Below are 25,497 nucleotides of genomic sequence, written 5' to 3' on the forward strand. Positions count from 1 at the left end.
AGGGAAGGGAGCACTTGCTCCAAATGGGAGCTTTTTTAATTAATAAAAATTAATAAAATTATATAATAGTAATTTTAAAAATTAATTAAGGATAAAATTATGTTTTTACCTTTGTCACATCATCAAGTTGACGAACGAAAACACTAACGACTAGACCTACGTGTTCAGCAAAAAATATTTGTTTGGAATAAAATGTCAATTTTGAAAATTAATGGACCTTCATGTAATTTTGATCAAAATTTAGAAAGTAGGGATATTTTGAACAAAATAAAAAAAAAACAAAAGAGCTTAAATAAAAACTCTAAATATGAGCTTTCTCTTTTTTTTTTTTTTAAATATGTCCCTCTTTCTAAATCAATCTCTCTCTCTGTACAAATCACCCTTCTCCAATGCAAATCACAATCTCCTTCTCTATCTCTATCTCAACAAAGACTATTAGAAAAATAAAAAATAAATGACCTAACAATAGAATAGTAAAATTTAATATTTGTTTATTCTTACAAAAATAAGAAAAAAAACCCAAAATTCAAAGTTACAACCACGTATTTTTTAAACATTTTTCTTTCTTTTACACCAAAAAAGATTTTAACATTTTCCTCATTTCTCTTCTTTCTTGAAAATTGAAGCAACATGGTTTGATTGCTTGCTAAATCAACAAATGTGTAATACTATTATTACTATACAAAGTTTGAAAGCTATTCTAGGATTTTTTTTATTTTAATATCTAAAATCATATATAAGCTCAAAACAGACTTATTCCGTTTTAATTTATTAGATAATTGAAAATTATATGAATATCCTTTAAGATAATTTTAACAAAAATTAGAGTTTATATAATTTATTTTATCAAACTGTATACCAAGCAATTTTTGTTTAATTTTAAAAATTATTATTTTGATACAAACTTTATATTAATTTTAAAAATAAAAAATGTTAAACCAAATAAAGTCTTAATAACGTTTTAATAAAAACGGCTAAGTATTAATTTAGGATTTGACACCATAAAAGAAACTCGATGTGTCGAGGGTAGGGATGTTAACGGATAGAGTACCTCGTTAATTTCGAGATATCCGAACCCTAACCTTATTAACTACCTGAATAATTTTAAAAATAACTATCCTAACCTTAATCCTACATTTCCACTACTCTATAATTACCTTAACCCATTTAAATGTCCAATTAGATAAAAAAAATTTATTAAAATCTTTTTTATGGATACCCAATTATCCAATTAACCATTATAATCTCGTAACTTCTGTTTAGATTTATATGTTATAAGTTTATATAAACAAATATATATTGTAATTAAAAATTTTATAAATTATAATTTTTGTAATGTTAACACAAAATAGAAAGTCAATATGTTTATATTTAAAGTACATATATATATACACACACTCACATATCAAAAATATTTTAATATATATAATAGTAATTATATTCATTATATATGAATCTAATATATATATATAAAGTATAAATATTAAAAAACATTATAAGTTAATTAACAATTATAATTTTATGAATTAATTTAACTAACTATACGAGTTTGTCTTTAATTACACAAAATTTAAAAAAATGACTAGATGTTATAACTATTATAATCTCACAACTTCTCTTTAGGTTTGTATAAGTTTATATAAATAAAGTTATATATATTATAATTAATAATTTTATAAGTTATAATTTTGTAATGTTAACACAAAATAAAAAGTAACTATGTTTATATTTAAAATATATATATACTAAAAAAAAATTAATATATATAATAGTAATTATATTTCTTATAAATTAATGTAATATATAAACTATATATATTAAAAGACATAACAAGTTAATTAATAATAATAGTTTCATGAATTAATTTAATTAATTATATGGATTTATTTTTAATTTCATGAAATTAAAAAAAAAACACTTAGATTCCAAAACTATTCTAATCTCAAAAGCTTTCTTTAAGTATATATTATAAATAATAATTTTATAAGTCTTAATTTTTCTAATATTAACACAAAATATAAAGTAAATATATTTATATCAAAAGTATATATATAATAGTAATTATATTTCTTTATAATATGATATAATATTCATATTATTTAAACATAATTAACAATTTAATAATTTTTTAATTTAAATATATTAATGTCATCATATTAATAATTAGAGTAACCATACTTTTCATATATTTGTTAATTTTTAACAAAAAAAAATTGCTTGTAAAGTTGGTAAAAATTTTAAAATTTTAATTTAATTATTAAAATAATAATAAAATATTTATAAATAGTAATCGAGTTCGAGTAATGGGTATCTAAGGGGTGGTATTCGAACCCTATCCGAACCCGATACGGGTAGTAAAATCACTATCCGAACCCGTCTCAAACCTAATTATAGGATATCATAACTTTATATAATCGGGTCGAGTATCCGTAAGTATCTTATAACCGGATATCCATTGCCATCTTTAGTTGAAGGTGTGGGAGTCAAAACTAGACTATTGTCAAATATAATTTGTTAACGTGCACATTACGTGTACGCTGGAGTCTTTCCTAGAAAATATTCTCTTTTTTTTAAGATAATATTCTCTTTTTTTTGTGTGGTTTAATTTCTTCTTTTGCATAAAACAATTAAAAGATGTATCTTTCAATACAAGTCAATGTATTGTAATGACATGAATATCTCAAAAAGTAGGCCATAGCTCACCAAAAAGCAAATCACAAGCGATTTTTCAAAATTTTTTTTACCATTTTGAAAGACGACAATAAGATTGCATCCGAACATTCAATTTAATAATAAATATATAAAAAGAGAAATTTTAATTTCTATTATTTAAATTAAAAAATAAATGAGAGCAAGATAAATTTCTACCAATGAACTTTCAAAATAATTAGATGGTACAGTCATTATTTGAAATTGACATAACACTTAAAAAATTTTTAATTATTTAAAAAATTTTAAATAAATTGATATTCTTTTATTATGTTTTATCAAAATTTTATAGTTTATTTTGAATTAAATAAATTTTTATCATTAATAGTTGATTATTATCCATCATTAATTATAATACCAATTATCATTGTAGGTCACGGAATTGAGTTTTAAAATTTACATGAAATTACTTTCGGTTATTTTTTTTCTTGTTTCAAAGGAGACTAAGTCAAGTCAATTGATTTAAGCATTCAAGGGGTTGGCCACCTATGTTACAACTTAAATTATTCCAAATATTAAGTCCATGATGTGAAATAATTATATAAATATGGTTCAATTAAATTTACACCAAAGTCCACTCTTTTTCAACACATTCGAGAGTTCTAAATGCAATTGTCCTTAATGTAATTTAAATATGGTTCAATTAAGTTAGTTACGCTTAGTTTCCCTACACCTTTTTGTTTGTGGTAAATAACTCAACCTTTTTTATACCAATTGTTAGACTTTAGAGATAAACTTGTAACAATCATTTTCGAGATAAAAATTATATTTTATTTTTTTCATTTTAATAATTTAAAGATAATTATTTAAATGTTAAAACCATCAAATTATTTGATAAAAGGGATTTTCATAAGGGTTTGAAGTATTTCATCAAAATAACATTTCCTATTAGCCATAAAAATATAAAATGAAAACTAGACTCTATTCAGAAAAAAAAAATCACTCATTTTTCGAGTTGAAGATTTTATACGGTAAATAGTGTGATTATTATAGGCTGGTTTCAAATAGTGATTTTCTACTACGAGTTTTAAAGATCAAAAGATTTTGGAATCGGACATTAATTTTTGAAAGTTAAAAAAATTATACAGGTTTTATTTGATTAAATTATTACATATAACAATGTCCCATGTAATTAAGAGAAAACTTCACTGAAAAATATTGCATTTGCTTAAAATTTCATGTTAGATGCATTCTTTTATAAATAGTTAAGTTAGACTATTTAGAGAAGAAAATTTAAAATTGTAAATATTAATATTTTGAAAGTAAAATATTAATTATTTATTTGGATACTATTTTTTTACGTCACTATACTTATGTAAAAATTTTTAAAAATTTGTTGATGAGTACTCTTTAAGATATATTTTTCTAAATAATTAAGATATTATTTAGTAATAATATTTTTGTATCATACTATTATATTTCTCGTAATGAAAAAAAAAGATACTGTAGCAATCATTTTCCACAAGAAAGCAACAATGGGACCCTTAAATTAAATATGACCGCTGCACCCCAATTGTAGAGGCATGTGAGTCAATGCCATGGCCAACAAGCAATCATGATTACAGCGTATTGATCATCATCTTTCAAACTCAATCAGACAAACGAAAATTAAGCTTTCTTCTATTTTTTGATAAAAAAAAATCATTTTTATTGAAACGATAATAATAATAATATTAATAATAATTTTCTTTTACTTACCCAATTTTTTTAATAACATGAAACTGTATCTTTTATGTTGATAAAATTTAAAAAATCGTAACATTATAATTTTATCATTTATGAGGATTAGTATAAGAATAAATAAAATTTAGTTAAATAGTTGTTGGTTATGAATAAATGGATATGTCTATTGAATTTCTTAATATTTCGAGTTTCATTCATAATCAATGTATATATTTATAATATTTTATTAATATTTACATTTACGTAATCTTATAAATAGGATTTTGTATTTGATAAAAAATAAAAAATCAATAATAATAAAAAATAGTGATAAATGAACTAAAAATTCTTCTAAGAAATAAACCAAAAGTTTTTTCTCAATTATTCTCTCAATTATTTTTTTAGTATATCTTTTTTATATTTTTTCTATCATTGTTAACATTTTAAAATGGATAAATTATAATGTTTAAAAAGTTTTATTTTTTAAATATTTTTATAGTATCTGAATATTTGACTTGTTGATATATAATTTTCTGTCTAAAGAGTAGGGTTCGAAATCCTCTCCTCCAATTAAAAAAAATTCCTTATAGATTTCAAAGAAAAAATTTTTATAACATAGTAATTAAATTAAATATAGTAATTTGTTCATTTATTTTTAATAAATATGATAATATTAATGGATCAATTTTTCCTCAAAAATATCAATGCAAATATACTTCGAATGAGAAACGACGTCGTTAAAGGATTTTGGTAGCAATAAAATAATATTCATAGTAATAATTAAAAAATAATAATTGAAAAACAGAAGGTTTGAAGGAGAATCGATAACTTGAAAAACAAGCGGACAAATCGCACTGGGCGTTGATTAAATACCGACACTTTCTTCTGCTGTCCTTTCACGCGGTGGCGCTCGAATGCCTCGCAGAGAAGAAAAGAATTGTGAAAAAACTTCTCACTTCAGTTAACTCTGTGCGAACAGACTGAGTTGAGAGCATCCGAGTTGGAAACTCGGCAATGGCGGAGATGGGAAAGATGGTGCTTGACTCGGGATGGCTAGCAGCGAGATCCACCGAGGTTAAACTCACCGGGACTCAGCTGACCACCACTCATCCTCCAACTGGCCCGACCTCTCCTTGGATGGAAGCTGTCGTTCCTGGAACGTAATAAATCTTTAAATTTTCGGTTATTTTTGTATATTTATCAATCGAGTTCTGATTTTGTTTAAATTTATGCCGAGTTTTGCTTGATTCACTGGAGTGTTTGCTTGTTTTGATGTGGAAAAGGATTTATTCGTTGGATGATAAGAAATGAAAAGTTTTGAGTGAGGTTGAATTTGAATGAGAAAAATGCTAGTTATGTTGCTTATGTATCATTTAATTTTGGAAAAAAAAAAGAATAATTGTTAATCATTAGTAAAAATATGATGAAATTTTTAGGATTATATGATTTACTTTTACTATTTTCTCTTGCATCAAAGCAACTTCTTAGGAAAAAAAAAAGTAGCAAAAGAAACAATTAAACGGTATCTTCATGTTTCAGACCAATGTGCTTGAAGATTTTTTAGACATTGTAAGTTGTAGTTATTGGTTCAGGTTGGAATTGGCATGTATTATTCTAAATTTTGGATTAAGAACTTTGATTTTAGCTTAATAATAGAAACATCTGATGATATTATATCTGTCTCTGGGGACCTATAATTGCAAAAATGATGGTTCTCTTGTCATGACATATATGATAGTTTCATTTGCATGTGAGTTTCAATTGTATTTAGTGGAACTAGTATGCGAGCTCTCATGGTAATTGTTATGGATTAACTGTTTGATTGACAGTGTTCTGGCGACTCTAGTAACAAACAAAACTGTTGGTGATCCTTTCTATGGTTTGGTGAATGAGACGATCGTTGATATAGCTGACTCTGGAAGGGAGTACTACACATTCTGGTTTTTCACAAAATTTCAGTGTAAGCTGGTATGCAATGTTTAGAATGGAACACTTTGTGACGTTAAATACGACTTGAAAATAATAGAGTTTTGGTTGTGGTTTGTATTCCCACTAAATGTTCAACTCACCACAACTGTATGCCCCAATAATGCAGATCTTATATCAACTAACAGATACTCTGATTATTGTTTTTGTAGATAATTTTCTATTTCTAATTGTTACTTTATATGTTGCAGTCAGGAACTCAGCATTTAGATCTGAATTTCCGTGCAATCAATTACTCTGCAGAGGTGTACTTAAATGGCCACAAAAAGGACCTTCCGAAAGGGATGTTTCGGAGACATTCCCTTGAAGTCACTGATATCCTAAATCCTGAGGGTACAAACTTGCTGGCAGTTCTTGTTTACCCTCCAGACCATCCTGGGAGCATTCCCCCTGAGGGTGGGCAAGGAGGGGATCATGAGGTACGTATCTTTGAATAAAAGAAGCTTATTAATTTATTTGGGTTAAATTTTAGGTATTAAATTAATGTAAGAAAACTACAACGTAACGGCTAACACCATTTTTTTCCTCTTAGATTGGAAAGGATGTTGCCACACAATATGTTGAGGGTTGGGATTGGATAGCTCCAGTAAGGTGACTTCTTTTGTAACTTTTAAAACTTCAGGGTTGCATTTTGAATTTTTGATTCTATGCTAATATTTGGATTTTTTGAATTAATAATGTGACTTGTGGCAGTGTACTGTAACTGTATTTCTGTCTCCTCATAATGCCATTGCCAACCTAAAGCACAAAATAAAAAGGAAAAAATGTGCATCACTTACATAAGTTCTTCAACTAACTTCACTTGATATTTAAGTTTTATTGTGTAGCTCATGAGGTCATGAGTGCAGTTGACCCTGTACATATAAATTCCTATTACTATTGTAATTTGTACCCCAAAATCCATTAGTTTGGCATTTTCAAAGTCTCTGTTTAGGAGTGGGACTGTAGTTAATTTTTCTATTGTTATTTTGGGTAGACTGGTTTATGAACTAAATGTTTATTCATCAGTTAAATGTATATGAAATAGGACAGATGTAGTTGTCAGAAAATTTTATTTGGGGTACATGGAACGGAGCAGCAGAGGATCAAATGCATATAGATAAAGGTCCCATTAAACTTCTGTGAGAAAAAATGAGGTGAAGTTATGAATGGGGATCCTCTGATCAGTTTCACTTTTATTAGATAGACTATAGTGCATAGGAGCAAAATATGGCGATAAATCGATGTAATTATATCACATGTTTTTGTTGCTCTATGATCTTTTCATCTCAGAACGTATCTATCTTAGAAGTTTTCAACTAGTAGCTAGCATCCAACCTCTGTTTTCTGAAGAAACAAAAACGTGTGATATCTAACATATCTGACCTCTGCTTGTCTCAGGGATAGGAACACTGGTATTTGGGATGAAGTCTCAATATATGTTAGCGGGGTAAGATTTATGCAGGACTTCAACTTCTTTCTGATAACGAGGACAATTTGTTTATCTCCTAGTGGAATTGAGTATATGTTATTCTACAATGCCACAAAACTACTTTTTTTTTTCTTTTCTTTCTTTTTGCTTTTAAATCCTTTATACCTGTTTATGGAGACTTTGCCATCTAATATCAATGGGTGTATGATAATTACCTTCATTTGTTGCTATGTTTTCTGGTAAAGACTCAGTTCTGTTAAACCGAAATGTAAGTAGTCGATGGTGCTCCTATTTATTTACTATAATTAATTTATGACGCTCCGTAATTATCTGAATGTCGTTTGTTGATGCATTTACTTTGGATGCAGCCGGTAAAAATAATTGATCCACACTTGGTTTCATCATTTTTTGACCATAACACGAGGGTATATTTGCATGCAACAACTGAATTGGAAAATAAAAGTGCTTGGGTTGCTGAGTGTTCTTTGAATATCCAAGTGACAACAGAACTTGAAGGAAGCATTTGCTTAGTGGAGCATCTTCAGACTCAACATGTTTCAGTCCCTCCTGGAGCACGTATTCAGTATACTTTTCCTCAGGTCAGTGGTGGATCTTTCTCATTGATTTTTAGATGTGTTTGTAGCATCCTTATTTGCATTGAAGGTAGTTTTTGTCTTAGATGAACTTTTTTTTTTTTATTTTGTGTTTATTAGTATTTGTGAGTGTCTGCATTTTGATATAGAGAGTATGACACATTTGAGAGAATATGAAGCAAGCTTTGACTGAATTGGATCCCATTTTGGAGAAAATTCAACCATTTTATTTTTTCATTAAGAATAAATTGGATTATTATTGAGAGGAAAATGGTAATTCCTCTGCAATAACTTTCTTTCTTTCTTTGCAATCTGAAAAATCTGTACTTATGAGGTCAAGCATCCATTTAATCCAAGTTGGTTTTCAATTTTATTCACTACACTTGAAATGCTTATGATGTATATTGCAGCTTTTCTTCTACAAGCCCAATTTATGGTGGCCAAATGGCATGGGAAAGCAATCTCTGTATAATGTCAGTATAACTATTGATGTGAAGGGATATGGAAAGTCTGATTCATGGGGCCAACTATTTGGTTTTCGGAAAATTGAGTCTCATATTGATTCTGCTACTGGAGGGAGGTATAATTCAGGAATCAATTAAATATTATTTTAAAGCACTGCATGTTGAATTTCTATAATCGGTTTCATTTCTGTAAATTTTTTGACAGGTTATTCAAGGTGAATGGACAGCCTATTTTTATCCGTGGTGGTAACTGGATATTATCAGATTGTTTACTACGGCTTTCTGAGGAGCGTTACAAAACAGACGTAAAGTTTCATGCAGATATGAATCTAAACATGATTCGTTGTTGGGGTGGGGGATTGGCTGAGAGGCCAGAATTTTATCATTATTGTGATGTTTATGGTTTGCTGGTATGCTATTCTCTCTCTCTTTCCAACAGATGTGTGTCTGCCCATTTTTTGGCATTCTTGTAAGTGCTCTCATGCATGTAATTTGTGCATATTTATCTTCCTGAAAAGGAGAAAGTAAAAATTGGCAGAATAAAAAGTAAGAATGAGAGTAAAGCACATATAGGATTGTGAGGGTCATGAAAGGAGTAGGAATTTTTGGAAGGAATGAGCTGCTTGTATATGAATTTATAAATTCTTCTTAAAGGAAATTAAAAATAAGGAATTTCAGCCAGTTTGTGCAGCATGGCTCCTCTAAGCTTGTGTGTAACTCCCCTTGCTTCATTGTGCATGTTGTTGTCTGAATGTTAAGTGCACATGTTCAACCGTAAAACACAAGGTTGTAAAGCATGCTAGGTTAGTTTAGGTTTACCAATTTTAAAGCTTTGGTGGAAATAACCAAATGAAAATTTTGTAGGTGTGGCAGGAGTTTTGGATTACTGGCGATGTTGATGGAAGAGGTATCCCAGTATCAAATCCAAATGGCCCACTTGACCATGATCTTTTCATGCTATGTGCCAGGGATACTGTCAAGCTTTTAAGGAATCATCCTAGTCTCGCTCTCTGGGTTGGTGGAAACGAACAAGTTCCACCCCCTGACCTTAACACAGCTTTAAAGAATGACCTGAAACTGCATCCTTTTTTCGAGAACCAGAGTGAAAATGCAATGTCTGTGGAAGATATGTCCACAGTGTTCAAGGACCCTAGCCAATATCTAGATGGCACACGCATTTATATCCAAGGGTCCATGTGGGATGGCTTTGCTAATGGGAAGGGAGACTTCACTGATGGTCCTTATGAAATCCAAAACCCTGAAGACTTCTTTAGGGATGATTATTACAATTATGGTTTCAACCCAGAGGTTGGTTCTGTAGGAATGCCAGTTGCAGCTACTATCAGAGCAACCATGCCTCCAGAAGGGTGGCAAATTCCATTGTTTAAGAAGCTTCCCAATGGTTACACAGAAGAAGTTCCAAATCCCATTTGGGAATACCATAAATACATTCCCTATTCAAAACCTGGAAAAGTTCATGACCAGATTGAACTGTATGGGATTCCAAAGGATTTGGATGATTTTTGCTTGAAGGTATTACCAAAAAATCTTTATCTTTTTATGGGGAATGCATTTGATGCTCTCTTTGTTTATACTAACTTCCTTAAATGATCATCTCAGGCTCAACTTGTTAACTACATTCAGTATAGAGCTCTATTGGAGGGTTGGACTTCCCATATGTGGAGCAAATACACTGGGGTTTTGATTTGGAAGACACAGAACCCATGGACAGGTCTTCGAGGTCAATTTTATGATCACCTCCTAGACCAGACAGCAGGATTTTATGGTTGTCGTTGTGCTGCAGAGCCAATTCATGTCCAGCTGAATCTTGCTACATTATTTATAGAGGTAAGTGCTCTAGTAATAACGCTTCTAGTTATTTAGTTTGGTCAGAAACCCATATATCTTTTGATGCATTGAAATTTAGTAGGAACTCAGATTTAAGGCAGTGCTAATGTTTTTCTTATTTTCCTTATCCCTCTCTCTCTCTCTCTCTCTCTCTCTCTCTCTCTCTCCTCCTCTTAACTCCTTTTCTTAAGGTGGGTTTAGTAACTGCTCTTATGCACACATGCTTGTATTTGGCTTTATTGTAATTAATTATGTAATCAATGTTTCACCTGAAAATTCTAGTTTTCCTCCCTATTTCATGAACAGGTTGTCAATACCATGTCAGAGGAATTGTCAAATGTCGCTGTAGAAGCATCAGTGTGGGATCTTGAAGGTGCATGTCCATATTACAAAGTTTTTGATACCCATTCCTTCCCACCAAAGAAAGTAGTTTCCATTGGTGAGATGAACTATCCAAAGTCTAAAAACCCAAAGCCAGTATACTTTCTTCTTCTCAAACTCTATGATGTGTCAAATTATCACATTATATCCCGAAACTTTTACTGGTTGCATCTTTCTGGTGGAGATTACAAGTTACTGGAACCATACAGGAAAAAGAGAATACCTCTTAAGATAACATCAAAGACATTTATCAAAGGTTCCTCTTATGAAATTGAAATGAACGTGCAAAACAAATCTAAGAAACCTGATCCCAAAATTTTAACCTGCAAGAACAATTTTGTTAGCAGACATGGTGATGGTGACTTCGATATGGCTTCACTTGAAACTACATTCGAAGAAACTGAAGAGAAACAGAATGCTGGTTTATTTCAGAGACTTTGCAGACAATTTTCCAGGGAAACTGATGGTTTGAAAGTTGCAGAGGTAAATGGATCTGATGTTGGAGTTGCTTTCTTCCTTAATTTCTCTGTTCATGCTATGAAGACAGATCACAAGGAAGGAGAAGACACTAGAATACTCCCAGTTCATTATTCGGATAACTATTTTTCCCTAGTGCCGGGTGAGGAGATGTCAATTAAGATCTCATTCCAGGTCCCTCAAGGTGTCACTCCACGATTAACGCTTAGAGGCTGGAACTACCATAATGGATTGCACACTGTTCTTTGAGCTAGGCCTTGCAGTGATCTCTGATACCTTCCTCTCCGTGATTGGATTTTGAGGTTGTTCATCTGCTCAAGATCTCAAAGGCTGATCATGCTGTTGAGAATTCTGGTTATTCTGTAACATTATTTTCTTTTCTGCCTCTCGGTGAACCAAGCTTCAATGGTGGTTCAAGAATATTGCAGCTTGTCCTGTTTCTTTGTTATCTCCTCCCCAATGTATCCACTGTCTGAAATCCGATTGGAAATAACCTACATGGAGAGCAGTTTCTATTCATGGGCTTTTCTCTTGGTTAGTTTCATTTCATTCCTCAGTTATTGTTCTTCTTACCTGTCAGTTTTTGTCAGGGACAGGGAAAGAAATTGAGGGAAAATGATACAATCCATTAGAACACTAGCATCTCTTTTTGTTCAGGTTTAATAAATAGTTGAGTGCAATGATTGTTGATTACAATGATAATTTGTCAATCCTTTTGCAGGCATTCTTAACCAGCTTCTTCAAGGTTGACAGTCTAGAGGCCAGCAAACTTGACAAGAAAGTGACTACCTGAACTTTGCAAGCTATGGCTTTATATTCATACATATAATTAATAAGTTTATATTTGACGCATTTCAGATATTATCAGTAATTCAAATGTTATTATTTCGTTAATATATAAATTTAAAAGTTGACAACTTTTAAAAATAAATATTGTGATTAATTAATAATGTGGAAATATTATATATTATACATTATCAAAGCATCAAATATAAATCTATAATTGATTTTTGGATAAATTATCAAATTTGGTAGCACCGATTTTAAATTGCTATATAAATGGGAAATTTATTTCATATTTAATTCTAAATCTTTGTGGCTGTAGTTGGCTGTAGTTCTTTATATCAAAGCCCGCTTGACTCTCACCCTCCTCTAGCCGTTAAAGAAACCCGTTCCATTGGTCATAGCTTTTCAAAAGACGGTTGCTTTCCTCCAAAGCACAGAAACAAAACATATTCGCATCTTTAACGGCTTTTCATGGATGAAATCCGAATGGATTTTCCAGAAACTAACATCCCACCTTCCTTCATGTTTCTCCTCTATCCTCTCCCCATTCAGAACCCAAAAGCTCTACCAATTCCCATCTTCAGATACCCCCAAACTTGCCCTCAACCATATAGGCATAAGCCTCCTCTTATCCATCTCCGGTAAACAAGGATTTATCCTTCTCGGTTCCTCTATCCACGCTTCCCTCATCAAAAACCCTGAAATTTGTAAGCCGGCTGGAGGTTTTAGGAATTCCGATAATGCTCTTCTTGTTTGGAATTCTCTCCTTGGGATGTGCTCAAAATGTGGCACTTTAACTGATTCGACCAAGCTGTTTGATGAAATGCCAATGAAAGATACTGTTTCGTGGAACACTATGATATCCGGGTTTTTAAGGAACGGGGAGTTTGATAATGGTTTCAGGTATTTCAAACAGATGAGAAAATCGGGTTTTTGTTCGTTTGATCAAGCGACTTTGACTACTATTTTATCAGCTTGTGATGGAGTAGAGTTTTGTTGTGTTAATAAGATGATGCATGGTTTACTGTTTTTGAATGGATATGAAAGGGAAATTAGTGTAGGGAATGCTTTAATAACTTCATATTCTAAATGTGGGTGTTTGAGTTCAGGTAGGCAGGTTTTTGATGAGATGTTTGAGAGGAATGTTATTACTTGGACAGCTATGATCTCTGGGCTAGTGCAGAATGAATTGTATGAAGAAAGTTTGGAATTGTTTAACGAAATGCGTTTGGGATCGGTGTGTCCAAATTCTTTGACTTATTTGAGCTCATTGATGGCATGTTCTGGTTTGCAGGCACTAAAGGAAGGGCGTCAAATTCATGGTCTTTTATGGAAGCTGGGGATTCAGTCTGAACTCTGTATTGAGAGTTCACTAATGGACATGTACTCGAAATGTGGAAGTGTGAATGATGCATGGCAGATTTTTGAATCTGCACAAGATCTCGATGAGGTTTCCATGACTGTAATCCTTGTTGGTTTGGCACAAAATGGGTTCGAGGAAGAAGCTAAACGGTTTTTTGTGAGAATGTTCGAGTCAGGAATTGAAATTGATCCCAACATGCTGTCTGCTGTTTTTGGGATATTTGGTGAGGATACTTCATTGGGTTTGGGTAAGCAGATTCATTCTTTAATCATCAAAAGAAATTTTGGTTGTAACTCTTATGTCAGCAATGGACTCATCAACATGTATTCCAAGTGTGGAGATTTAGAGGAGTCAGTCAAAGTCTTCAGTCGAATGTCTCAAAGGAACTCAATCTCATGGAATTCTATAATTGCAGCTTTTGCTCGTCACGGGGATGGCTATAGAGCACTACAGTTATATGAGGAGATGAGATCAGAAGGTATAGAGCCAACAGATGTTACATTCCTCTCTTTGCTTCATGCTTGTAGCCATGTGGGCTTAGTCGAAAAGGGAATGGAGCTCTTGAAGTCCATGACTGAAGTTCACGGAATTCTCCCTCGGGCAGAACACTACGCCTCTGTTGTCGACATGTTAGGCCGTGCAGGACTCCTCAATGAAGCCAAGACGCTCATCGAGGGATTGCCCTTCAAGCCTGACGTGCTCGTTTGGCAAGCTCTCCTTGGCGCTTGTGGCATTCATGGTGATTTCGAGATGGGGAAATATGCAGCTGATCAGCTACTTATAGCAACACCTGAAAGCCCGGTGCCATACGTTTCAATGGCCAACATATGTTCACTTAGAGGCAAATGGAAAGAACGAGCGAGGACCATCAAGAGAATGAAGGAAGTGGGGGTGGTGAAAGAAACAGGTATAAGTTGGATAGAGACTGAAAAGAAAGTCCATAGCTTTGTTGTTCAGGATAGAATACATCCACAAGCTGAGGCTGTATATGGGGTTTTGAAGGAGCTGTTTAGACTCATGTTAGATGAAGGTTATGTGCCAAATGAGAGCTTTACTTTCAGTTACATAGACCAAGATGCAAGAGGAGGATGCACTAATCTTGTTTGTGGTGTTTAAAAACTGTATTACGTAAGATAATTTTACAAAAATAAAATGCTTCATTCTTGTTAATTAATTGCCTTTTAACGTTCAACTGGCAATAATCAGCTTCCTCTTCCTTGTAAAAAAAATATTATCTAATTATTAAATATATAAGAAGTCTAATTCATCGAATAACTTTCATTGAAAATATTTTTTATTAGGAATATTAATAAAATTTATGTAATTTCTAAACTAGAGTTTTAATTGCATTATTATTTCAAGATTTTAATTATACAATTAAAATATTAATTATCTTTTATTTATATACATTAACTTTATGTATAAAAAAATTAAACATAATATTTAAAAAGCTCCAGAATTATATAAGAAAATCAATTTATCCTTATACTTTTCATTACATTTAATTCAGTCTTTATATTTTTAATTTCGATCAAATAAATTTTTATAATTAACTGTTAACTAACAACAATTAGTTAAAATTACAATGGTCAATGTAATGCTATATGTCGATAACATGACATGTTGACAATCACATGTCATTTTGGAGGATGATGTTGCCACACGTCAGATGATGTGGCAAAGATGCTGCTGATTGGATTTTTGACTGCAAACTTGGTATTTTCTTTTTGCCTGGCCAAATAGACAGAAATGAAAAGAAAATTCAAAAGCAAATGCTCTTTTATTGAATTTTATTATAAGAACCGTTAATAAATAAGAACTACTTGCATTAATTTGCTGATTTCTTTTTTCTTTTTCAACTTTTTATTCTCATTCATAATCATCAGCTTTCTAATACAAATTCTCTTATATATGTTTTCATGAAAAAAAAAAACACTGCTAAATCAAGATAAATTTTGATTATTCTATGCTTTATTCTTCAATCTCTCTCTTTTCTTCCCTTATAGGTTTAGGGTAATCTTTGGTGCCATTTTCTGTCCTTGAACATGATAGAAACAAAGGAGTTTTATCTCTTCAAATCTGTTTTCCCTCTCTGTAAACTTCTTGTTCCCAGGATAGAAACTGTTCCGGAATCTCTAAAGCTGATTTCAAGTTCCAAGGTTTGAAATTGAATCTGAAACAAAACCATGAAATCTCATTGAAATTACCATTCCAGGCAAGCAATGCTGAATCAGTAACAACCCTATACTCCAGTAAGTTCAAAGTATGCACTGTGACTGATGTCTTGATAACTCCTGACTGATGTCTTGATAACTCCAGCCTTGGCCAATCCATCTACTAGAGCGTTTGCCTGACGCCTGATATGTTTGAAGGCGATGCCAATGTTAGTCCTCATTAAAGTTTCAATGGCATTTGGAGCGAACTTCTTTTTCTAAGGGACTTTGGTGTCAACCTCTAAGTGGTAGAGGTTGTGGTTAGATGGCAATGGTGAAGCAAAGAAGAAGATAAGTCTGAAGTTCAGCAAAGTTGGAGTCTTCAATGTCTATGTGGTGTGTAAGAAGGTTCACTACTGAGTTCTTAGCGGAAATAAATGAGATGAATGAGGAAGAAAATCTAATTGAAATTGACATTTCCATGGACTTCATCATCCAGTATTTTTCTTTACTTCTTTTCCATTGCAGAGAGAAGAGAATTGTTTTAGTGGAGAGTGGTATATGTATATATATCAAGGCAGATCAAGAAAAAGGATTGTACCGATATCATAGAGTTTAAATCAAGTTCAGCAATCTTATCCTCAGTGTTCATTTTCCTTTCTCGAATTACTTCAAATTCATAGCCTCATGGAATTACTTCAAACTCATAATCTCAAGAGCCAAACTTTATATTAACTAGAATTTGATTTGACAAGTCTTATCAATTGCGGTCCACCACCCATAAAAGCCACTAATGATGTGGCCCAAAGGTGAATCCATAATAGTTCTTCCTTGATAACTTTACGTGAAAAACTTGATTACTTCTTTTGACCTATAACACTCTTTACTGATGTACCCACATGACATTGTTTGAAAATCTTATCGGAGTTTCCTTTTATATAAAATTATAAATTTATAATGACCTTAATTTTTTATATGTGTGTAAATTAGCATGAGAGTTTATCATCTTGGTGAGCTTTTATCATCTATCTTGCATGACTTTTGTTATTGATTATAGTGCTTTTCATGTTTCCTATCATTCATGCCCTTGTTATCCTAGTTGACTGTTATTTCCCAATTCTAAAATTTTTCCTTTGTTTGATCAAAGATATGATTCCTATAAAATAATTTAATGAGAATAATTAGTTCGGGTTATTTTGGTATTAAAATAATTTAAAATAATATTTTTTTTATAAATTTGAGAAGTATGCTTGTTAGGTATTTTTGAAAGTCTAAAGTTTAATTTTGATCGAATCTTTTCAATTTTGTTATTCAAATTAAAATTTAGATTTTTATTCTTTTAGAATTTGTTTTTTAAGATATTTTATTAAATCCAAATGCGTCAATTAATTTCTAAATAATAGTCTTAATTACATTAATATTACAAGATTTCAAATATAATTGAAATATTAACTATATTTTATTTATATACAATTAACTGTATTTATTAAAAAATTATATTATATATAAATCATTATTTAAAAATAAATAAACAACTATGACACGTGCAATAACAATAAATACTAGTAAAATTGTATAGAGTTAAGAAAGTCCCTCCAAGGCCGAAACGCACCGTTTTGATCTCCCTTAGTTGAACTTCAAAAAAGCGAGCAACGACCACCAACTGAAAATCAAAATCTAGAGAGAGAGAGAGAGAGAGAGAGAGAGAGAGAGAGAGAGAGAGAGAGGATGAAATCGTTGTGTCTCTGCAGTTCAATCCCTCTGATTCTTCCACTTTCGGCGACCGCTTTAGATCTCAACGGCCGAAATTTCACTAATTTTACTATAAGGTCTCCACGTCGTCGTTTCTCTCCTCGACTGACGGTTAATTGCAGAGGTAGAGCCGGAGAGGATCCTTCGCCAGTTCTCTCCAGTTCCACCGCTTTCGCCGTCCTCGGCATCCACCCTAACTGCTCCACCGCCGAGCTCAAAGCTGCTTTCCGCGCCAAAGTAAAGTATAAATAAATTAATGAATAAATAAATAATTCGGTTTATTTTCCAAGAAAAACTAAGAAAATTAATATGATTTTTTTTTGTTCAAAGGTGAAGGAGTACCATCCTGATGTAAACAGAGGTGGAGGAGATTCTGATACTATGATCCGCCGTGTAATCCAGGCCTACGAGGTTTTTATTTTTATTTTTATTTTCCCCATTTTATGTTCATTTGGTTTCTATTTAGTAACCTTTTATCTATTGGACTCCCATTTATGTTAGCTAATGTAGTCTCTTTTCATTTCTTATTGCAAATTGTTCTTAATTACCATAAATATAGGATTTCAATTGATTCGGGGTTGCCAATTTGTTCTTTTTGATATAGGGAATTTAGTGACTAATTTTGGATTGAAAATACCTGCAGATTTTATCCAATTACAGCCGGTCCGAGATCATTGAGAGGTGAATTTCTTGTTCTTTGTGTGCATGTGTGTGTGTGTTTTTTTCTTTTATAAAGAATTTATGAACGAATTTTTACTACTTTTGAAAGTTCTGATTTATTGCTTGAATTTGACAATAATAAATTTGTGTTGACAACAGTAGATGTTGCTATTTAAGATATCTTCAAATTTTTTGATCTATCAACAATACTAATTAATAACATTTGGTAGTATTTTGCTTCTCCTGCATTGGTCTGCAAATTCAGTTGCTTTTTTGATGATTGGTATCTGTTCAGTCTGTTCTTGCCTTTTCATTTCTCTGTTGTTATTTTATGGAACATTTTTGGGGGTTCAATGTTCACTGTTGGATGTGCATTGTGTAGGGAATGTTTAGATCCCTTTGACAGCCCCGAATGCGAAGCATTTGATGTTTTTGTTAATGAAGTTCTTTGCGTTGGCAAAGGTAATTAATGAGTTCATTCAACATTATATTTGAGCTGCTTTGATTGTGGCCGAAAGTTGTCAAAGTTTCGCACATTGCTATTTTTTTCACATATTTCTTCCGCCTTCTTAACAACGCTGTTATGAAACATCTGTAGGGTGCCCGTATTCTTGTGTAAAGAGAGCCCCTCGTGCATTCACATATGATCCTTCAACTGGAACTGCTCGTGCAACTTCTCAAGGTTGGTATATTCACCAGGGGGTTCTTTTTTTTTTTTTTTAATTATGTTTCTCATGTATTTGACTTGCATCTAGAATGAGTAGCGGGGAAGCAAGATATGTTGAACAATTTATATTTTCAGTGAAACTGTGAGCTTCCTTTCTGATACCGGAAAGGATGGGATTACATGGTAGTTTTGAACATTTTAAGAACAGCAGCAGAGATGTTATAACTCAATAACTTTCTCAGTTTCTTTACATTCCCTGATTTTAAAGTTGCCTATATGTGCAATTAATCAGGACATGCTGAAGATTACCAAGTTCAGCTTGCAGTTGGTCAGTGTCCAAGAAGTTGCATCCATTTTGTGACACCTTCACAAAGAATTATTCTAGAGGAGTTACTTGATAGGTATTTTATTTCTACCAGCCTCCAAGAAATTTTGGTTGCTATTCTGTGTAGTGTAAAGGGCTATGAATGATTTAGGTACTACCAGGCCACTTAAATAGGTACCTGCCTCTTCAAGTGAGCTTGCCTGCCTCCTGGCTCGATCTATTTAGCAAGTGAATTTCATTTGTTATGCTCTATTTTTTCCCCAAAAGTTCACTCTGAGCATTTTAAGTGTACTTCTAGTTCCAGATTCAAGCTACCTCATCGGCCGTGGTTTTCAAAAACTAAATTGACCTTCTACTTGCCACAGGCTCAGACAGCCTTGATTTTAGTTTCATCAAACATTTGTTTGTGGCTTTTTACTAATGTTTGTATATGGTTTTGTTTTCTGTAGCATCCTGGACAAGCCTTTCGATACTTCAGCAGAGGCAGACTTGCTTTATTCTCTCATAGTTAAAGCTAAGTTTGAAAATAATAGGTACCAGAAGCCAAAGAAGCAACCAAAAACTTCCACCAAAAATGTTGATTGGTTTTGACCTAGGAGTAGATCGAAGTCATGTCCAATGTTTGATCCTCAAAACAACATACAACCAATGATGCTTTTGCTTTCATAAAAGAAAGTGCAATAGACTATATATGAACATATATGCTGAGGAATATGTTGCGTCTATGTGTTTCTTTGGTGAAAGGTAGCTGAACAGAAGAATTCGCCAACGGTGGGCAAACATCAACAAAGCAAGAACTTGAGGTGTTCTGTTGTTTCCGGGAGGAGAAAGTGTATAACGAAGAGCAGCTGCGAGATTGGTTTATCCTTTGGGATATGTAATATAGCCTTGTATATGATACCAGCACAATTTTAAACCCATCTTCTCTATATCTAGACACTGTACCTGTTGTTTCATTTTCTTCTTAGCCAAACACTTACGGCTTTTGAACAACGAACGAGAGAGATATTAGCAAATGGAAGGTTCAAGTCAGATTGTATCATCAAAAATTTACTTTACACCCCATGATGCAATGTACATTCTCTTCATGATAACGCGTTGAGTCCAAACAATTTCAAAGTGGATAAGAAGACATTATTTTGCAATAGCTTTCATGAATCGATTCAGTGAAGAAAAAATGCCTGCTGCTTGACTAAACAAAGACGGGCCTTGCTTGGACTTCTCGTCTACATTTCCATATATTATCTGCAGAGATGAAACAAAGAGTTCCCATGACAAGGTAGAGGGTGCACTTCAATCCCAAGGTTGAGCATACTTTGGAAGAAGTGGGATCAATGTGATAATAGAGTGTAGTCCAACAAGATCTATAAATAGAGTTTAATACGAACTTGACACTAACCACTAAACAGCTTTCTTTCTATTTTTGTGTTAAATTTTTTTTCCAAGCAAGAGTGAGAAGCTTCTAGGAAGCAACTAACCTCAAGTTCTTCGGCATCAGGACGGCTTACGAGTTCTTTTGCAAGCAGATATCTACCAGGCCTGTCTTTATCATCATAAAACACCTTCCATAATCTGGAAATGAGCAGAAAAGAGGGAATTTAAGAATGGGAAACAAGGCAGGAAAAATATTGGCTAGAAGATGTCAACCTAATCTTAGCAACTAAGTTGATGAACACTTCGGGGCATCAGGCTCAAATTTGGTCAATAGAGTGTCTGAGAACAAATTGCTGACTTGATTGTTCACGCATAAATAATTAAGGCTCTCCGAACTTATTCTATACCTGATGCATCCCATAGCCATGTCGTGCGTTTGTACTTGAGTGACAATTCACCAGAAACTATAGCCCCCATGGGGCATAGGAGATATTAGGAATATAGTAAAGTCTAAATGACCCTTACCCTGGATAACACCTAAACACAGCACCAGCAGCGAAAGGTCTCATTGAGTAAACAGTCGAGAAAGAACTGCAATACAATTGAGATAGAGTTTATCATGCTATATAAACAGTAAATTATGTTTTAATAATTCAAAACTTAGCTGAAGGATGATGGGGTGAAAGTCAAGCCCTGAATGGCAAGAATCATGATGATATTTTATATTAGATTGGGAAGGCTAAGCTGAGGGTCAGATGTAATGTGGGTAGAAAATATTGTATGGATGTCAGATAGTTGAGGATTACTCGCAAGGATTTCTCCAGCAAACATTGTTGAGAAAAGGGCTAGGAATTTCTTATGAAATTAAAATAAGGAGAGGGAATAAAACAAATAAAGAACAAGAAGGAAAGAAAAAGGAACAAAAATAAGAGACATCTTGAGGTAAACATACTGAAATTCGTACCTTAAGAAGTATCGCCTCAACTTGCGAACATTAAACCCAACTCCAACATCTTCACTTATGAGACGCGGATTCCACATGATGAGAGGCTTGGGCTAGCAACGTAGGATGAAAATTTTGACAAAAAACAATCCTTGTTCAGATATGAATTTATCGAATGTTTCTTTACTGTTAAAAGATGTCAATTTGATGCTTTATATGATATCAACTACCTGGGAACATATAATGATGAATATAACAGATAGTAGGAGTTGATACGTTTATGCATTTCTGCACTCTCTTCTTTTAAAAAATTGGTATGAACAAAATTTTTTGAGTCATGTTTCTCTTATTAGTCAGAGACCAATTAAAATTTCAGACAATCAAGAGAGACAGAACACTCCTTCCCTAAAAACCAAACAAAGGAGTAAAGGAGGACAAATCTGGTCCTTGCATAACTAGCACGAAGAACACTGCTTTGAATAAAGTATAAGGCAGGTTAGGTTGGTACCGGATCATCTGATAGCTCCGAGGCAATTCTCTCTACACGGTCCAACATCTGGTAATCAGGAACAACCATAACTATAATCTCATCTTGGTGCTCCACAGGCTTCCGGTCACTCAAACTGGATAAACAGAAATAGAGGAATTGGGAATTGCACAACAATGTGGCATGCGTTACATATGTATATGCAAGCTGAAACATCATCTTCATATTCATGCTAATCTCTGAGTCTAAACTACTCATCTGTTCCACAGAAACTCTAAAAATTCAATCAGCAATAACATGCCATACCAGTTTTGCAAAACAAAGGTTTAACAAACTGGAAAATTAAATTAATTTCATCAATAAGGAAGCAATCACCTGGCAAATCCAAAAGCAGCATCTTTCCATAGATATTTCAATAATGCAGCAGCTCCAGCATCTGGAAATATAGCTCTAACTTTCTGATATTCAAATTTTCAGAAGTTAGAGATAGAGCTAAGAAATTGATTCACTAGATATTGTATAAACTGCATCTTAAAACAAATCTTACACCTTTGGTTACTAAACAAGTGTATGTAAAAATAGGAGCTTCAAATCAAATTATCACAGTAACAATGAAGGCATTATCGTTCAAATGTTCCTCTATGTTAAAAATCAAAGCTTTCTGGTTGCTAACTGTTGCATCCAAGTGTATAGCAAAGTAAATCTTGATTTCATTCACAAACTCCAATTTTCTAGGCATGGTCATTTACCTTAAAAGAACTAAGTTTACCCATGGTTCTTCCAACTAACCTGACATCCTGTTTCTTCTATAAGTGTATCCAAGAATATTCTTGATAGTTCCCAAAGCTCAGCTTGTGCACCTTCATCATCAAGAAACTGTAGCTGAGGTATTAGGAGCTCAACCTGTGAAAAAAGTAAACAATTTATCCATTTTAATTAAAGTATAGATTCAATTTTAATGAACAAGATTATATCTTTGTTTGAACACATACTATAGCTCTCAATCCTCCCGAAGACACAAACAAGGCACTTGCTTGACCTGATTGCCTGACTGCACCCTCCAAGTCAGATGGCAAGCAGCTGACACATAAAACCAAGACTATTTCACAAACTTTTTTCTTTTTTTGGCCAAAATTGAAAAGGGAAAAAAGGAATACCCTGAGAATAAAGAACTAAGAAGAAACTAAACCTGTCATCTTCTTCCTCATCTTCTGCTTGAACAGTTTGTTGCTGTGTTTGCACGGAGGACAATATAGTATCTTCAAGATTGGCTTCAGACGGGTCACCTTGGAACTTCTCAAACTTGGCATGTGTTCTTGAGCTAGACCCAGTTCTGGTTAGTGAAATCCCATTACAACCACTGAAGATTGGACAAGAAAAAGACAAGGGAAAGTTAGTGGAGGAGATTGAACTGTTGGGTTTGGAAGCAAAGCAGCGGCAGTTGAAGCAGCTTGGTGCTGGGGCAGCCATGAATTGTACTACTAATAACTACCAACTGCCAAATTGCCTAAGCCATAGATAACAATTGCTCTAAATTTATCAAATTTGCAGGGGAGTTTTATTCTTTTGTTGTTTAAATTTTTTTTTTTATTGTTTAATTTAATGGTAGGAAAATGTGAGGTGAGGAATGGCGTGGCAGGGTGGCAGTATACCACGCCTACAAGACCCGGACCATTAGCAATTCGCGTAGAAGCATTAATTTTTGGTTTTGGCTACCTTATGTGAACATTTTTTTTACAATATTTGAAAAAAGTTAGTGTATTATTTTGAAAAAAATTTAAATAAATTTTTATTTTTTATTACATTAAATCAAGTCTTTGTAATTTTATTTTGGATCATATAGATAATTATGATCAATAGTTGATTAATTATCTTTAGTTAAAATGACACATGGCACTAATATGAAAAGTGAAAAATCTTATACGACTATATCATCATGTCACATTAGTATATCGCTTTATTATTATCATGAAATGTTAACATCATGTGAAATAAAATGATAAGTGATATTTTAATTAATAATAATTAATTAATCATTAGCTATAAAAGTTTATTTGATTTAAAATAAAAGTATAAGAGTTGATTAAACTAATAAAAGAATAAAAATTTATTTGAATTTTTTTGAAAATGATAAAAATAAGTTAATAAATAAACAAATAAAAAGTAAACAAAGTGATTTCTCTAAATAACAATTTAAAATTTTTTTATAAAAATATTTTACAAAACAACTCAACGGATTAATCTCTTAACCCGCTTCAACACCATGTTGATATCAAGAATAGAGAGGGGAAAGGAGATCAAGAGGAAAGTAGAAAAAGAAAGAGAAAAATTCAAGATACCATTTTAATTTGATGAAATTTCACTAACAAGTGTCAATTGTAAATTAGTTTGGAATCAAATATAGTTTAGATTGTTTGTAGAAATTATTTAATAAGAAAATACATTAAAAGTATAATAATATTTCACATGAAATTTATCTAAGGTTTATTTTTTTCATTAATTTACATATTTGTTGAGAATTAGACCTAACTTAAAAATTTGAATTATTGTATTTATTACTAACAAATAGCATCACAGGTGTTACTTATAATTTAATTACATGTGTTTTTTGGCTATAGTGACTTACAATGATCAATTTTTGCTTGTGATTTTTTTATAATATTCCAACAAATTAATATTTTAAAAAAATTCCCATAACCATTAACCTACAAGTGGACTTGATACAAATCTTTACATGTCAAATCTAAACTTTATATTTTTATTTAGTTATTAAAAATAAACCATAGCAACTTGAATAAAATGTTTATATGACAGCAATTTACCACTATAATTTTTACATTAACCAAAATATTATAGTCCTCGTAACAAATTAGAATAAGTCATCAACTAATCAAAATTATATTATGAGTTAGTTATGCAATTGCCATCAACTAATCAAAATTGTATCATGAGCTAATTATGTAGTCACCACATAACTAATTAATTAAGTTGTTGACATGAAGTATATTATTCTCATGAGATTTGAATATATAAGCAAAATAAATCGAAAAGCGGGAGAGATTTTGCTTCGATTCCCTTTTTCTATGATAAAATAAACAAATGGCCAACCATCCTCAATCCAACCAAGTATTAAACTATTTTAAATGAGAAGTTAACACATCTATTTACAAAGAATTTATCAAACATGGATATATTTACTGATTCCATCACTTTCACGGCTGACGCTGTCATCTCTTCTGTCAAGCAGAAGCTTCGTGTTCTTCTAGATCCTTTCGATATTGGCTTTGTCGGTCTTTCTTTCAAAGTTTTGGTGGAACTTTTATGTTCTTATCAATTGTTAGATATCTCTAATTTATAAGTAACAGAATTTTTGTTTTATGTCTACCGTATTTTTGTAAGTAGCTAGATCTTTTTAATAATTATATAGTTACTTTCATCCTCACTTCTCTTCATATC

The 25,497-nt window shown here is 32.2% G+C and overlaps 4 protein-coding genes across 6 annotated transcripts; 3 read left to right on the forward strand and 1 right to left on the reverse strand.

The window, feature by feature from the left end:
• The first annotated feature begins 5,186 nt into the window (after window positions 1-5,186).
• On the forward strand, window positions 5,187-13,502 carry LOC18600378 (glycoside hydrolase family 2 protein). 3 transcript variants are annotated; one of them, XM_088806901.1, is made up of 13 exons: window positions 5,187-5,531; window positions 6,201-6,339; window positions 6,549-6,776; window positions 6,890-6,948; window positions 7,738-7,786; window positions 8,137-8,367; window positions 8,772-8,941; window positions 9,031-9,235; window positions 9,690-10,358; window positions 10,446-10,673; window positions 10,980-12,065; window positions 12,253-12,312; window positions 13,427-13,502. In XM_088806901.1, the coding sequence occupies exons 1-11, from the start codon at window positions 5,386-5,388 to the stop codon at window positions 11,778-11,780; spliced, it is 2,925 nt and encodes a 974-aa protein (XP_088663027.1). In that variant the 5' UTR covers window positions 5,187-5,385; the 3' UTR covers window positions 11,781-12,065; window positions 12,253-12,312; window positions 13,427-13,502. The 3 variants fall into 3 exon arrangements, with proteins under 3 accessions (XP_088663027.1, XP_007030830.3, XP_017977372.2); XM_007030768.3 differs by lacking the exon at window positions 13,427-13,502 and having other exon boundaries at window positions 12,253-12,462; XM_018121883.2 differs by lacking the exons at window positions 5,187-5,531; window positions 13,427-13,502 and having other exon boundaries at window positions 6,201-6,331; window positions 12,253-12,462.
• On the forward strand, window positions 12,587-14,955 carry LOC148763020 (Tetratricopeptide repeat (TPR)-like superfamily protein). Its single transcript, XM_088806902.1, has one exon. It carries the CDS (start codon window positions 12,793-12,795, stop codon window positions 14,794-14,796), a length of 2,004 nt encoding a protein of 667 aa, XP_088663028.1. The 5' UTR covers window positions 12,587-12,792; the 3' UTR covers window positions 14,797-14,955.
• A 2,563-nt stretch (window positions 14,956-17,518) lies between these two features.
• LOC18600380 (Chaperone DnaJ-domain superfamily protein) lies at window positions 17,519-19,949 on the forward strand. Its single transcript, XM_018121761.2, has 7 exons — window positions 17,519-17,822; window positions 17,916-17,996; window positions 18,229-18,266; window positions 18,628-18,707; window positions 18,844-18,927; window positions 19,205-19,313; window positions 19,687-19,949. The coding sequence occupies exons 1-7, from the start codon at window positions 17,562-17,564 to the stop codon at window positions 19,826-19,828; spliced, it is 795 nt and encodes a 264-aa protein (XP_017977250.2). The 5' UTR covers window positions 17,519-17,561; the 3' UTR covers window positions 19,829-19,949.
• A 296-nt stretch (window positions 19,950-20,245) lies between these two features.
• LOC18600381 (DUF1995 domain protein, putative (DUF1995)) lies at window positions 20,246-23,611 on the reverse strand. Its single transcript, XM_018121760.2, has 9 exons — window positions 23,231-23,611; window positions 23,034-23,121; window positions 22,831-22,944; window positions 22,417-22,499; window positions 22,063-22,177; window positions 21,576-21,667; window positions 21,137-21,202; window positions 20,716-20,809; window positions 20,246-20,482 (listed from the first exon to the last, which is right to left on the reverse strand). Exons 1-9 carry the CDS (start codon window positions 23,509-23,511, stop codon window positions 20,372-20,374), a joined length of 1,044 nt encoding a protein of 347 aa, XP_017977249.2. The 5' UTR covers window positions 23,512-23,611; the 3' UTR covers window positions 20,246-20,371.
• Window positions 23,612-25,497: the final 1,886 nt, after the last annotated feature.

This window comes from Theobroma cacao, chromosome 5, assembly GCF_053813885.1.
Source record: "Theobroma cacao isolate CCN51 chromosome 5, ASM5381388v1, whole genome shotgun sequence".
In the NCBI taxonomy this organism is placed as follows: Eukaryota; Viridiplantae; Streptophyta; class Magnoliopsida; order Malvales; family Malvaceae; genus Theobroma; species Theobroma cacao.

What these genes read in the sequence shown, in the direction of transcription:
- LOC18600378 (XM_088806901.1), top strand. Translation starts at nt 5,386, where the DNA reads ATGGCGGAGATGGGAAAGATGGTGCTTGACTCGGGATGGCTAGCAGCG. An exon ending in CAAAATTTCAGTGTAAGCTG is followed by an intron (nt 6,340 to 6,548) that starts GTATGCAATGTT and finishes TATATGTTGCAG; the next exon opens with TCAGGAACTCAGCATTTAGA. An exon ending in TTCAGTATACTTTTCCTCAG is followed by an intron (nt 8,368 to 8,771) that starts GTCAGTGGTGGA and finishes TGTATATTGCAG; the next exon opens with CTTTTCTTCTACAAGCCCAA.
- LOC148763020 (XM_088806902.1), top strand. Translation starts at nt 12,793, where the DNA reads ATGAAATCCGAATGGATTTTCCAGAAACTAACATCCCACCTTCCTTCA.
- LOC18600380 (XM_018121761.2), top strand. Translation starts at nt 17,562, where the DNA reads ATGAAATCGTTGTGTCTCTGCAGTTCAATCCCTCTGATTCTTCCACTT. An exon ending in CGGTCCGAGATCATTGAGAG is followed by an intron (nt 18,267 to 18,627) that starts GTGAATTTCTTG and finishes TGCATTGTGTAG; the next exon opens with GGAATGTTTAGATCCCTTTG. An exon ending in AGTTCTTTGCGTTGGCAAAG is followed by an intron (nt 18,708 to 18,843) that starts GTAATTAATGAG and finishes AAACATCTGTAG; the next exon opens with GGTGCCCGTATTCTTGTGTA.
- LOC18600381 (XM_018121760.2), bottom strand. Translation starts at nt 23,511, where the DNA reads ATGGCTGCCCCAGCACCAAGCTGCTTCAACTGCCGCTGCTTTGCTTCC. An exon ending in GATGAGGAAGAAGATGACAG is followed by an intron (nt 23,122 to 23,230) that starts GTTTAGTTTCTT and finishes TTTATGTGTCAG; the next exon opens with CTGCTTGCCATCTGACTTGG. An exon ending in CGGGAGGATTGAGAGCTATA is followed by an intron (nt 22,945 to 23,033) that starts GTATGTGTTCAA and finishes CTTTTTTCACAG; the next exon opens with GTTGAGCTCCTAATACCTCA.